The 15,562-nt window shown below is 31.9% G+C and overlaps 1 protein-coding gene across 3 annotated transcripts in view; it reads left to right on the top strand.

Moving 5' to 3' along the window:
- Nucleotides 1–15,562, top strand: part of LOC127701277 (junctophilin-1-like) — a 52,081-nt gene that overhangs the window by 10,972 nt on the left and 25,547 nt on the right. Inside the window, exon 2 of one of the 3 annotated variants that reach the window (XM_052205124.1) lies at nt 9,725–9,760. The exons of the other annotated variants lie outside the window; for them this stretch is intronic. Within the exon in view, the coding sequence (XP_052061084.1) occupies nt 9,725–9,760 (36 nt within the window). The remainder of the gene's footprint in view (nt 1–9,724; nt 9,761–15,562) is intronic. 3 annotated transcript variants of the gene reach the window in all.

The raw sequence follows: 15,562 nt of genomic DNA, 5'->3' as shown, positions 1-15,562 counted from the left end.
TTTGGAATAATTTTGAATTCTGGAAAATGGATAAAAAAGGTATGATGAAAACTAACACAACTAAAAAGGGTAAGCCATGCACATATGGCAAAGGGGGTTAGATAGTTCATACTGAAATATTAGTGAAAGTAACCTGAACTTTAGCCATACTGTATTTAGTTGGGTTAGTTTTCATCATACATTTCTTATCCATTTTCCAGAATTCAAAATTATTCCAGATTCAAATAATTTAATGTTTTAAGTAGGTATGTTTGATAGCGTATTACTTCGTACAATGAGCATTTATAAGGTTTCAATTTGATGACAATAAAATATAAGCAATTGAGATTCCATTCATTAACAGTTAACAATAAGACTTCTTCAGTATTAGGCGCAGAAACATCTGGCAAATGTCAATCAATTAACACGTGATAATATTCATGAGTACAAATCCACTGGAAATGAATAGTTTTAATTTTAATCGTTTTTTTTTTTATTATTTTTCAAAAAGAAATGTCTTTTGTATTCCTAGAAGATTTTGCAGAAGAACTTATTGTCATATAGTGTTTAATAATCTAATAACAAATTTCTTCAGAACTTCCAAATATGGCAAAAATATTAGTTGTGTATGATTTTTCAGAAATGGTTTTAGATTTATGATTATTTAGACAAACAAGATTCTTCAATATGATATCATAAGTGTTGAGTAATCGGTGTAAATTTTTTAAATTTAAAGTTGCAGCCATTAAATCGAGTAAAACTACACATTTAGGGAGCTACCATTTGATTTTTAATGGGGGGGGGGGGGGGGGGGGGGTTGGAGGGCTAGGATGAAAAAATGTGTCATGCATTTTTTTTTAAGTTGTAATCTCTGTCCTACCTTTTTTATTTTTCACTCTATTCGGTCCTGCCTTTTTTTTATTAGTTTATCCTGACTTTTTTTTACAAAAATTGTCATCCTGCCTTTTTTTTGCAAAGTTACTCATCCTGCCTTTTTTTAGTCAAAACTCCTGTTCTGCCTTTTTTCAAATTTCATCCCCCCCCCCCCCATAAAAATCAAATGGTAGCTCCCTTACTTTACTGTGTCCTCGATATAGAGCAAATAAGTGAATTATGTGATCTTTGAAGTTTCACCAATAATGATAGAACTATGTCAATATTAAAAAGACTGACAATACAAATGACCAACTGGAGAAAAAGGGAAGGTAGTGTCTAAACCACATCACAAACATAAATTATAGAAACACGAACCCAATCAAGAGCTTGTAGTGAACTCATTTGCTCCGAAACTGGCACCAGATTATGCTCTACTAGGTACATCCGCCTTATTTACTCATGTTTAAATCCACTGCAGTCATATCCGATGATTAGACAGAAGAGAGTAGCGAATTGATAAATGTCACCTGAAGTCATAACCAAAAATTTAAAGTAACTTTTAAACAACACTTAACTATAGAAACAACATTAAACTTGAAAAATAAAAAAGATTAACAATTAAGTTTGAAAATCAAATCCTGGAAACCCCTTTGAAAAGGTTGAGGTTTCGGAGAACTCCGAAAGGTAAACATATAGTAAGACAACAACACCATCATTAAATCAAAAGAAATTTAGAGATCAACATTCGGTCTTCAACTTATTTTGTTAGCATTACATATATTCATGTTTATGTAAATCCTCCAATATTACTGATACCTTTCAAAGAAAAAGACCCCAGTCGTTTTCTTTTTGATGGAGGTTCGGAGTTTTTACATCGAGGAAGAATTTTTTGGGGCACAATGAAAACAATACTTAATTATTTTGTTGGTTTCTTGTGGAGAAATTGAATATTGAGCACGGACGTTTTGGGGGTCGGGCTATATGATAAAAAAGCACAGTCATTCATGTAATCAATGCTAACTAACCAAAAAATATTGCCCAGGTCCTTGTTGATTATTCCAGTAATAAATAAGATTATATTTCCGATATTACATAGTAGCTTTTGCCTTATGGCAACTGCTTCGATCCTCTGAAGATGTAGTTTATCGTAAATTTTATAAATATCGTGCAATCCTGTAAGATCTTTATTTATCTTTGCTGTTAGACACCATATGTTTTCAGTTTGCCAATAATACTGATCTCCCATGATTTATAGATAACAGAAGCAGGTATGTAATCGGTGCACTCATCCGTCTTTATTTAATTGTCTGGTATATGGAGGGTGAAATGACCGTAAAATACTGGTAGCATCTGTTCTTTTTGTCTACAGATATCGTGATCAATTGTCTGGGAGCAAACCTTTCTTTTTATAAGCCGGATTTAATTTAAGGTTAAAATCAGTTACTGTATCCTTTAAGAGTTAGACACATTAAATGTGTATGTATGTGGTTTTGAGAAATAAGTGCTTTCATGCTTTTCATAAATGGTCGAGTTGGAGTCGTAAATGGTCGAGTTTGGGTCGTGAATGTTCGAGTTGGAGTCGTGTGTGGTCGTATAGCGGTCGGGAAGAAGTCGTAAAGAGGCCCGAATTTGGTTGCGCTTGATCGTGGAATTTTGGGCAATCGGGATCATCTAGTTGATCTGATCGACAGTGTGAACCTAGCTCGCACGACTTTCAACAATGAGCAAAACCCATACCACATAGTTAGCTATATAACCATATCATAGATAACAGAAAAAAACTAAAACACATTCTTTTCCCGACTACTTTCAGCAGAGTCTTGAAACAGGACAAACTCGGCCCGTATCAGATTAATGTAGACATTTTATAAGACGTAACTTTATCTCTCTTTGTTTTCAAGTTTTTATGGTGCTAACATAGGATGACATTTTCATATGTAAATGATTGAGTAATATTAATTTCTATCATTTGTAGTAGTCCATGTCGTATAACTGTTGTGGTTTCAGTTCATATGAATGAGATGAGGAGTATAAAACAATACGACAGCAACCCAACATATTGCGATTTTAGAAGTCACCGTCGTTGTTATTGAGGTTTTAAAAATATCTCATCAGGATATTTAAATTGTATGAAGTCTTTGTTACAATTGAGATTTCGTGTCGTTTCTGGTGTAAATATAGTGCTTTTTGGAAGAATTTGATGTTATTAAAAGTAAACTTTTATTCATTAGTTCTCATTGTTAATATTGAAATATCTATTAATTTTTAATATCGACAATTTCATAAGTTTCTGTTGAAAATAATAATATTTTTTTAGTTTCTAATGTCAGTAGTGAGATCATTATCAATACTAGTAACATCCTTTTATCTATGTTGTTAATCTTCGGTGTAATACTGAGATGTTAATCAGTCTTGCATGTAATGGTTAAGTACACCTCATAATTAAATAAGTATAAAAGTATATCGATATATAATGTTTGGGTGCTGCTATGATTGATTGGTGTTAATTGGTTGCTTAACGTCCAGTGACAAATATTTCATGCATATTCAGGACAAGAACTACTTAACAATAAATACAATAGGTAGGTCCTGTAATAGAGGCCGTCTCAGTGGGATGAAGGTCGAGGAAATTTGGACTCCCTCTGGAAAATGAGGGTGTATTGGATAGGGACAGAAATTTTGCCTTGAAACAGTTTTATCATTTACGTTTATTTAATTTATTACAATCAGTTATATTGTCATTTTTTGTACATACATATGTAGTTTATGATTCTGACTAAAACGCGCCTCTGCAAATATCCTGTTGAATCTGCAAGGATAGTTCTGTATACGTACTCGTGACTCAGAACAGTTGGTTTGTCTGAAGTTCACAAAAGCTTCATAGTCAGAACATCAGAGAAACCACAGATATGTAATAGTATTCATTTTTATCTATTTTGATGGTTACTTATTCTGTTGAAAATAAAAATGTACACATAATCCAATTACATATATAGTCTTGCAATCCACAGGGTTGTAATTATCAGTGATTACTTTAGCCTTAATCATATCCTGTGGTAATTAGTCACCCATTTCCTATCATTTAGCATCTGTTTATCAATATTGAATATGATCTGTTGAAACATGTGTACCAAATGCAATCAGTATAGATGCTAGGATGATGATCTCGGAATTTGATTAATTAATAATTTGTTTTATTTCGTAAACTAAACATTCGCGCATGACACAAATATAGTTCATACTTGGTCAATAATTAATGCAGAATATGCACGTGTTACCTTACTAAAGAATGCTAAAATATTTTGGACTTGGTGATTATTTTGAGTCGGGTTTATGTCCTTCGATGTTCGTTTTTTTTAAATAAAGAAAAGATTATATTTTGTACTGCATGTTTGCAACTATAATTATGATTAACATGGGATTGTGGCAAACTCATAAACGGTTCCAGACATCAATACTTAAATGGAAAAGAAAGGATAACGTGTTAATATCAATGACACAAAATCACTACGCGTACATGCAAAAGCTTAGAGCGCATTTGTAAATACTATTTTTCATCTTAAAAGTCAGCATGGAACAAAAACTCTCACCTCATTGCAAGTTCACGACGGCGCATAGCACCGATTTGAGCAGAACTCTTTGCATAGAAATAAGAACAAAGGAACAACGAATTTTTTGTACTATTTTTTTTATTTTATCTCAAAGTCAACATTGAGCAAAATCTCTCACTTCATTGCAAGTTCAAGACGGTCCCTAGCACCGATTTGAGTGGAATTCTTTGCATAGATGTCTATCATATTCACCATTGTGCACTGAACGCGGCTATGGGGTATATCGACAAAATATGCATAATATTTGGCAAAGAAATCTACCAAATACCGTCATAAGTAGCCTTACAATCTCAAGTAAAATGCAGAAACAGTACGAACGTTTAGACATCAGGGGGAACATCAAGATATAGGTTAAATAACTTGACATGTATTACGTATGAATAGGATGTACTGCATTACAATTCCAAAGCTATACAGGAACACAAGAATACTTGTATTTCTATTAGACCTTTTAATTTTTCTTCTCCCTTCGTGGTTTGGGAGCAATCATTTTATAATTGGGTGCAGTGGAAGTGTTCTTAGATCCTAGATAACCCCACTACTCCATCCCCACCAACAAACACAAAACAAATTTATTGATTGATGCTGTCCTATGTTTTTCCAAACCAAATATTACTTATGATTTAAGGATGCTCGCTTGTCATGATTTGGAATTTTTGTCAGATTTTCGGAATTCTCTGGTTTTATCCATTTGAATGCCTTAAAAATTTTGCCCACAACCCCCCATTTTTCTTTTTATAAATCTTTTACATGTATAATTATAAGCAATCTGTAAAAGTCTTGTAAAATCTTTTTTATTTTTAATAGTTTTTGAGAACTTAAACTTGTCAATGATAAAGCCATGAAAAATCAAGAGAGAACATTTTCCCGCAAAAAATTCGATGGCTAATATCTCGAAAACAAGCTCACGGACCTATATTTTTTTTCGCTCTTTTTGTTCCTTTATTAATCCCCTATCAATATATACTAGTGTTATGAAAAGCTTGTTATTTTGAAACTGAGTAGCGAACTTCCTTAACTCAATCTTTCAATCAATATATTATATGTGGTTAGAAGGAATAAAAACAGTTGTCGTGAATCGTTAATCAGATAATCAGTTTTTTTTTTAAATAAACAAGAAGCAGACGATGATGAGTCTTCAGATTTTGAGTTCGAATGCTATTTTGATGAGACTTTAGTAGTCAAGACCAGTGCCTGCTGTTAAACTATATTTGTATCCTGATAGAATTTGTTTAAAATGATTTTTTGTCTATCAAATTTCTCTCCCTCCCTTTCCCTTTTTAAAAAAAAAATCAAATTGCTCCCTTATATGCGGATTTTATTTATTATATTGATACCATAACATATATATATGATGAATATAAATAAGAAGATGTGGTATGAGTGCCAATGAGACAACTCGCCATCCAAGTCACAATGTATAAAAAGTTATCAATTATAGGTCAAAGTACGGCCTTCAACACGGAGCCTTGGCTCACACCGAACAGCACATTCATGTAGTTTGACAATGTTCTGTCATTGAGATAGAAAACTATAACACAACTGGCGAAATTTCAGCAGATTCGGCATAATGTCTAAAAAGATAAGTTTGAAGTCAGATATAGTTTTTCTGAAACATCAATATTCAAGAAGACGGTGACACAATAAGATATCTATTTTTTTAAATAAGAAAAAGTACGCACTTTATTGCTAGACAGTCTAGTTATTACATCTTTGTGAAATGGAGTATCACATTTAAATTGCTCGATGCTTAATTATTAATTTGCGTGTAATTTAGTTATCACAATCAGTTACACAATAAAAAAACACGGAAAATAATCATAATCATTGGGATCCAATAAATGTAAGACTTTTTAGAATTTTGAAATGACCGGTATATGACATAGGAATTCTGTGTTATTTCATAATCGTGACATAAATTGCCATGTCACTTCACTGGCCCTTTCGATCCTTTTCGATCCCATGTGCTGTACACTTCTGTGATTGCTTGTTATTATGGATGCAGGTCATAACTAAAACGCGGATTAATATTGCTTCTGTTCTTTTGTTATAATTCTATTGATTATTTCTATATGACATTTTTGCAAGTAAGCATGCATACACTTGAAGGTCAAAGATATGTTCTGCATTTAACTTGTAATTACGTCACTAAATAACTGCAAACTACATACCAGAAATAAACGAATTAAAATCACATAAGATTGTACTTTACATCGAAATATAATAAGTTGACTATTGGGAATTTGGTGTTGACATATTAAAAATTGATATTTCATCTCAAAGAAGTTGCGGAAGGGATAAAGGAACGCAACCGTTCGTGGGTGTGTGATGGGTTCCGAATGCTTGTCCGACCTAACACTTTGTTTGAGTAAAGGTATGTTTTCCATCTAATCGCTTCATCAATACATAGGTAGTCACTAGTGCTTGAATCATATATAATTCCATGGTCATGGATATATTTCAAGATCATATGTCTTAGCAGTTCCAAAAAATTATGTACAGCTCTGTAGTCAAATCCAATCTCTCTCTCTCTCTCTCTCTCTCTTCTACTGTCCCATTCCACTCACAGAAATAGAAAAATTTATATCTATAGATATCGATCGATCGAGAGAGAGAGAGAGAGAGAGAGAGATAGAGAGAGAGAGAGATTTTGATTTGCATTATGTTCGATATTGTAAAACAATCGAAATTGTAATTTTGATCTGACACTAAGTCTTGTCGAAATTATTTTGATGATTTTAATGAAGACGCAGAAATCGTTTAATACATCTGACAGACTTCTTCCTGTGAACTGGTGAAGAAAATGGTTAACCAGCATCCCGTTTACAAAGCAAATTATCATTGTAGTAGAAAAAATAGACTAATACTTCCATTTCCGATATCTGTCACGTATTGACTGTATTTATGTTCTAAAACAGAGACATGCACGTTCTTAGCTTATTAGTTTCGTAGGTCATTGCGGAATGGATATCTTATTGTTTCTGCTAAAAAGAAAAGTTTTTTTTAAAAACCTCACTCTGTTAATGTATATATTTATGAAGATATACACATGAATGAAAGTATAGGTTGGCTAACGTCAAAATGACAGCAACCTATCAACACTTCTTCAAAAAGGCGAAAAAATAAAAGAATTTTGCGTAATCCACATGCAAGATAAATGCTTGTTGTATAAGGTATCATGTGGTCATATTGAGATGCATTTGACTTTCTTTGATTTGTCACTGTTTAACTGTATAAATACTGTTCTTAACTGCCAATACATTTGCTCTAGTACATGGACTGGTGCCATGAATACGGAACAAGAACATTGAGGTCAAGTTACAGTAGTGAGAAAATTATAGTGATACCCAGATTTTATAGGCATTTGCACAAATTTTCGTCTTTCTTAACTTGAACTTAAAATTGAAAATTAATGCATATGTTTCCTTTATTGCTTGAAATATTATTGAATGCATATTATTTGCATAAATGCACATTTGTATGGAATGCACATAAAATTGCATGAAATCACAATTTCAGAATTTGTTCAAAACCAATCAATACAGTTGATTAAAAACTGATATAAATAATTAAACAAACTATTCAATTTATTGAAAAATTATTATGGAATCATTGAAAATGTATGTATGGTGCCTAGAAAAAGTAATGTTCTCATTTACACCGCCATGTTTATATATTACATAAAAAATTATGACACCTTTTCCATATACACAACTCGTTTGAAAAAAACCAACCCTCACCAAGTACCAAACGTTTTGAAAGCCAAAAATACAAAAATACAAAAAATGTATTTGGTAAAACCTTTTCGGAATTGTTGGTCCTCAATGCTCTCCAACTTTGTACTTTATTTGGCCTTTTAAATATTTTGATTCAAGTTTCACTGATGAATCTTTTGTAGACAAAACAAACATCTGGTGTACAAAATTATAAGCCTTGTATCTTTGTTGGGATTTTTAATACTATATGAATTTATTTTAGATATAAGATATATCATACCCTATCATATATTTTTTTTAAAGAAGACCTCAAGCTGTTTCATGGAGAGTTAAATTATATTTGTCAAATATCTCAGTTATGCATTTAAGATTGGTTTTAATTGCATCTCTATAAAATACTAAATATTTCAAATGCTTATGATATGATCAGTAACCGTGTCACATATTTTATCTAAATTTCTCATCCTTATCATATATTATGATGCAGGAAAAAGATAAAATATTCTAGCAGCTCTTCCACAACCCCTCAATACATAGTTAGTGGTCACTCGAAATTGATGTCGGGTCCTATAAATTCCCTTGTCATTGACCAAATTAACTTAAGAATTACATAGAACTGCTGAGCTCGCGGTTATTATTAATGGTCTCCATATTAAACAAGTGGCCCGAGAACACAGTTATTTCGTAGTGCATTTCTTTTAGACAATAAATTCAAATTAAAAAAATCGCACCTGCTCTATCTCAAAAAGATTTTTACATTGTAGTGTACTACTATTGATACAAATAATATCAAAATTATAGAAACTTCTACCAGCTCTAACTCAAAATATTGACAATTCTGTGTTAAGGGGGGCTAAAATTCAGTTTGACAGCTTGAGACATTCTAATTTTTGACCTTTTTTAACTGGACAAAATCACTCCTTAACATAAAGATTCAGCACCCAAATTTTTTTAACATGTAATTTCATCCCTTTACTTAATATTTCATGCATAAAATATCAAGAAATAAATTGGGAAAGTGTATAAAAAAAAATGCAAGTTGTACACTGTTCACACTAGGGACTATATTCGTAGACAACGAAAACAGACAACGAAAACCAAAGGACGATAACTGTGTCCTTGGACCAAGTCTTAGAGTTCCTTTTGAAATTTGTTCAATATATTAGGTATTCATTCCAGCGCTATATATAAAAACGAGTTTGAATATTTAAAGGTATGTGGTGTTTGGAAATCAAGTCATACATGTACTATACTTATTGTGAAAATTGATGCGTTTATCATATATATATATATATTGCTTATATTTCCTTTTGTTCTGCGGCCTATAAGTTTACATTTGCGAATTGACCAAGAAATACTTTTGTACTGTTCACAGAAATCAACGACAGCAAAGATCTAGCTCAATTCTGTGAGATAAACACATAAAAACTTGAATTCTCCAGTTTGACACGAAGCATGCATATTTTTCATTTCACAAATATCAAGTATTCAAAATCAATTCAGCAAAATTAATTAGACATTCCTTGTTTTTCATGCTATCAGGATTGCACACGAACAATGGGAAGGTATTTGTGTCGGGTGAGTTTGAAGGCGCTGCAGCGTCGCCTTTTAACCCAAATTCTTTTCACCCTTATTACATGTCGTTTTCACACCTTTGATGTACTTTTCAAAAGATTAATATTGATTCATGTTATTATTGATCATTCATTTACACATATGTAAAAAATCAATGAATCTACAAAATGAATGGTATTCAGTAGAAACATTCCACAGAGAAACAGATGGTATATTACGATATTTTACCGAATACTCCAGTCTGTCTGTCTATTCAAATATATGATGCGGTCATACTTTATGAGCTTGTGTAATGCTTTTATATGATATTATATAATTAAAATGCTTTTTAAAAAGAAAAATCAAAGAGAACAGCATGTTTTCTTTTTTTTGTAGATTTTAAAAAAATCCTATTTTAGTGAACCATTGTTGTGTGAATGTTGTGTCTAATCCGTTTTATTATATTTGTCTTTGATTATTTATATTATTAAGTACAAATCAGATGTAAAAATCACAAATCTTTATCATTTGCAAAGTGCCTCAAATTCTTTCGGTGATATATTATACCATTTTTCTTACTCTAGGAGTCAAGTTCCCTCCCCAGCAAATTAATTAAAGTATTCCTTTAGTGTCTGTGAAAGGACGTCTCTATTTTATAATTTCTTGTGTACGATCTGTTTGACATTCTTGCAATAAAAATGTCTAAACTAAAGTGCTTACGTATATTCCATTGTTCAAATCAATATGTTTCAAGTCTGTAAAGTTTTAAAGTTATCTACCAATGCATAGTATTAATCAGAACCGACCCCCCTCCCCCCCCCCCAAAAAAAAAAAATAAAAATAACCGGCCCCAATTCATCTTTTACTATGTTGGCAGCCTCCTTGATGTCGGACGGACGACAAAGCGTCCAATATTTTACTAAATATACCACTGTATTCTTAATATTTCAATTATTTCCTTGAAACGGTTCCGAAGAAAACTTTTTATATGTGTCTATAGTCTTGCCAAAAGCAGCCGTGTTAAATTTCGAAATAAACAACCGCCATCAGATCCATGTAAGTAATCTTTTAGGCCTAATGTTCTCCGAGAAGAACATTTTTAAGTACAATCATTTCTACAGACGATGAACAGCAATAGATGTGACATGGTTTACTTGGAATAAATCAGATAAATTATGCCATTATACTTATTTTGTATATCTAATAGAAAAGCAAGGATATGGGGTATCCATCTATGACATAAAATCAGTATATGCACAGAAAAAACACAAACCGCAAAGGAACATCGCTAACATGTATCTCGTGTCAATATGATGCTACTCAATATGATGATACACCTTCAGTTGAGCGAATAAAGCTTTAAATACAAGCAACTTAAATAAAGCTAATACTAACAATGAACACTGCCCTTTCCTGGATCTTGATATCTATGATATCTTTAACGGGAAGCTTAATACCAAAATTTATGACAAAAGAGATGATTTTTCATTTCCTATTGTTAATTATCCATTTTTAGATGGTGACGTTCCCTTGTCACCATCTTATGGTGTTTATATATCTCAACTTGTTCGAGTCGCTCGCGTATGTAACAATGTATTTGATTTAACCGAAAGAAATCTCTATATTACTGAAAAATTATTACACCAAGGTTTTCGATATCACAAACCAGTCAAAACATTTACTAAATTTTATCATCGGTACAAGGACATCATTTGTAAATATAAATTAACATGCAGACATCTTATACGTTCAGGTATTTCACATCCAATCTTTTATGGTAATATTTTTTACAAAGCTCAAAAATGTAGGCATTCTCCTCAAAAGCTAACCAAACCTTTAAACAGACTTATTCAGAAGGGATATAGTTACGATACTGTTGTCAAGTCATTAATTATTGCATATTTTGGTATTAATATTGATTCACTCATAGGGTCTTTGCATCGGAAATAAACACATTTATTCTAAAACCAGTTGTTGGCATGATACGGGTTATATTCTTCTCATATATTTTATGATGGTATGATACTAAACCCCTAACGGGAGGGATTGTACTTGATTTTCATATGATGAAGACATAATCTTTCAATCAGTTTAATTGAGGACTGGAGCTGGCATGTCAGTAACTGCTAGTAGTCCTTTGTTAATTTATGTATCATTGTCATTTTGCTTAGTTTCTTTTGTTACCTATTCTGACATCGGACTCGGACTTCTTTTAAACTAAGTTTTATCGCTGTGTGTTTCTTTATTATACATTGGCTAGAGGTATAGAGGGAGGGTTGAGATCTCAGAAAACATGTTTTACCCCGCCGTATTTTTGCGCCTGTCCCAAGTCAGGAGCCTCTGGCCTTTGTTAGTCTTGTATGTTTTTTAAATTTTAGTTCATTTATATGTTTTGGAGTTTAGTATGACGTCCATTTTCACTGAACTAGTACACAGTTTTATTTAGGGGCCAGCTGAGGACCACCTCCGGATGCGGGATTTTCTCGCTGCGTTGAAGACCCATTGGTGGCCTTCGGCTGTTATCTGCTCTTTGGCCGGGTTGTTGTCTCTTTGACATATTCCCCATTTCCATTCTCAATTTTAACTTCCATTTAAGAACAAAGGCCATCGTTAACCAGGCCGTTGGTTTCCTCGTTTAAATTATTTCATATTTTGTCATATCGTGGGCCTTTTAAAGCAGACTATACGGTATGGGTTTTACTCATTGTAAGTGACCTATATCTGCTTACGCGCACATTATTTAGACTCGGGTTGGCAGTTGTCTCATTGGCGACCATACCACATCTCCTTTTTTTTCTGCCATTTGTTCTTTAAAATAAAGTCACCCTAAATTCAATTAATTTTTCGTATTTGAATCATAAATTTTTTTTTTTTCATTTTGTATTGAATGACGATCGTATGTATTTTGTACAATGCAGAGAAACAGCATCTTGTCAATTTTATCATATAATGACAGGCGTACATTTAAAATTAAAAAAAGAAAAATGCATCTTGTCAATCTTGTCATATCAAACAGGCTAACATTGAAGATTAAAAAGACCATGTTTCTGCACTTTTGGATAATGCTGAGTTTTGGTTTTTGGCAGGTATCTACAACATATACATTATGAAATGTATTAACTACACGTGCCATGTAATATTTTCTATAATTACTGTACAATAGGTGAAGATTGGTAACATATGCGAGGGAAGTCATTGACATTGTTATAAATAAATGGATCTCATTAATGTGAAGTTTTTTTTGCATGTAAAAGTAATAAAAAAAACCAAAAAGGCCTTAACATGGATGGTTAATGTTTAACGACTTTACCAAGATAGATTTTTTAGATCAACTTTGGAAGAGGTAACATGTTATTTTGGGACGAGAGGATTAGGAATTTTTCAAAATTCTAGAAAAGTGCATGGCTTCTATTTTTCACCATTTTCTAAGGTCAAAAGTGTTTACCTTTACTACTATGCACCATTTTCTAGTATTAAGAGTTTTTACTTTTATCTCAGTAACAAATTGCAAGTTATAAGAAAAAAAATGATAGATTATATAAGCATTGGCATTAGTTTGACTTTCTGAGCAAATTGCAATCATAGGTTGTGAGTTTTATGTCTTTATACACTGTGGAACTTGCTAAGAAATACCAATGAATGTCAAATTTACATGATATAAACTCTCTTGTTTTACCTCCATTGTTGTTCCAGGTGTAGTTGAATCTGATTTTTTACGCCAAGTATATATGCAATTCTATATAACTTGTCAATTTTTTTATAGAGGATAATCCGCCCTTAATTAACACCAACTAGTAAAAAGGAAACACACTAGCCTGAATATTTTGATGTTGTGACCTACAGCTGTCAACATGATTATTATATAAAAAAATATTTTAAAAATACCTTGACCCGTTTGGAGCCCCACAGGATGCCAGAAAAAACATGTACTCGGCACGTGTGTCAATCAGCATGACTTACTGATAACTCACGATCTTGGCATTCTTCCCAGGTATCTTGGCATGCTTTTATGAGGGTGTTGATGGGGGTTTACAGAATAGAGAATAATGGGCAAAAAATATAAAGAATAGAGAAAAATGGATCAAAAAAATAAAGAATTGAGAATAATGAGGTGCTCAAATATAGAAAATAAAGAATAATGGGCTAAAAGTATATAGAATAAAGAAAAATGGCATAAAAAATTAAAGAATATAGAAATGAAGAATCCTCATCCAGACCCTCTTATATTATGTGTTATTATATTTATCTGTCATTATGATGATAGAAAAACTTCTGTTTGCACTCTGACAAAGGCCGCAGATGGTTTTAGTTCAGAACTTTATTGGTACAGCTTTTATCCGTTATTCCTATAGATGCACTGTCCCAAGAGAAATGTTCTGTTGCTTCATAAGAGTATTGTTTCTTATAACATGCCTTTTTTTCGTAAGAACATTCCAACATACAACAGGTTTTGATTATTGTAACATGCATCGGCTTACACAAACATAGAAACTAACTGCAGATCTTGCTAAAATTAAGTACGAAAGACACACGTGTATTGTAGTTTATAATCAAATCATGTTATTGGTGTAAAATTCAAATATTGGGTTGTAACCAAGACAAACATGACAATATTTACAAACATACAATATTCAGTTAACCAATATTCATTTTATATAAGTATATCATTTATTTAGATATTTTGGAGTAGGTGATACTTTTTTGCAAATTTGAAGGTAAAAGTACAATATTCTTAATGATATTGTTATAAAATATAACAAAACAAATATATTTGTAATAAAAAAAAAAAATAATCACAAATTTGTACAACATAATTCTAGTTTTTCTTGTCAGCTAGGCTATTTCTTAATACATATAAATCATTAACTCCCTTAAATCAATAAATCTAGTTATGTTATACTCATTAAATGTAAACATAAATGTGATTTTTTCCTCATCAGACATTTTGTTGAAAGATGGAACTATACTCTCTACTTCCTGAAAAAAGTTTTTGCCTACGATTTTCTAAAATTTGATATTTTAAAGCAATATGATATTCATCTTCAACCCCCTTTTCACAGAGACTGGACATAATCTTTTTTCAGGGGGGTAATTTACGGTGTCTACCTTGTTCTATATTTAGATGACTATTACTTAATCTTATTTTAATAAAATTATATATCATGTATCTATTAATAAAAGAATTTCTAATTTGTAATCATTTTTTATTTTCTGTAAGTTCTTAGTTTGTTTTCATTAGGGTAATTGTGGTTATTAAAAAGACTGTTTTTTCCAGAAATCTATATATCTTTGATCTAATTTATTTTCTACAGCATTAATCAGGCATTTTTTGGAGAAAGAAATTTCCCATACATGACTGAACCCTATTTTTGAAAGAGCATTTTTCAATTTGGCTGCAAAAAACCATTATGCAAATTTAAACTACATTTATAGGCATTTGAAGCATAACTTTCTTCTTTTGCGTTTATCAAATGGCATCTTACAGAAACCTTTAAAGCATCCGAATAGCAATACAACAATCCGGATAAGTTCTAAAACAACACAACTTTTTCAAACCAGTTGAAGCTATCTGGGACCTTGTTCAAACAATATATTGTGCATAAAACTTTTCATAGAGACATGTTTTAACCATCGTAAACACATAAAACAAAGCATTTTTAATGACTCTAATTTGTCTTTTAAAAATTGCTTCATAAATTCTCAAAATTTCTTAAAATGTTCACTTTCCAAACTTTTTCTTCCCTTAGTTCATTACTGATGACCTTTGTTTTTGCGATATTTGACCCAAACAGGAAGTTTTCTAAACGACTATTTTTTCCGGAATAG

This window comes from Mytilus californianus, unplaced genomic scaffold, assembly GCF_021869535.1.
Source record: "Mytilus californianus isolate M0D057914Y unplaced genomic scaffold, xbMytCali1.0.p SCAF_5, whole genome shotgun sequence".
Lineage (NCBI taxonomy): Eukaryota > Metazoa > Mollusca > Bivalvia > Mytilida > Mytilidae > Mytilus > Mytilus californianus.
The sequence above is the reverse complement of the archived record's forward strand: the minus strand, read 5'-3'. Positions and strand labels throughout refer to the sequence as shown.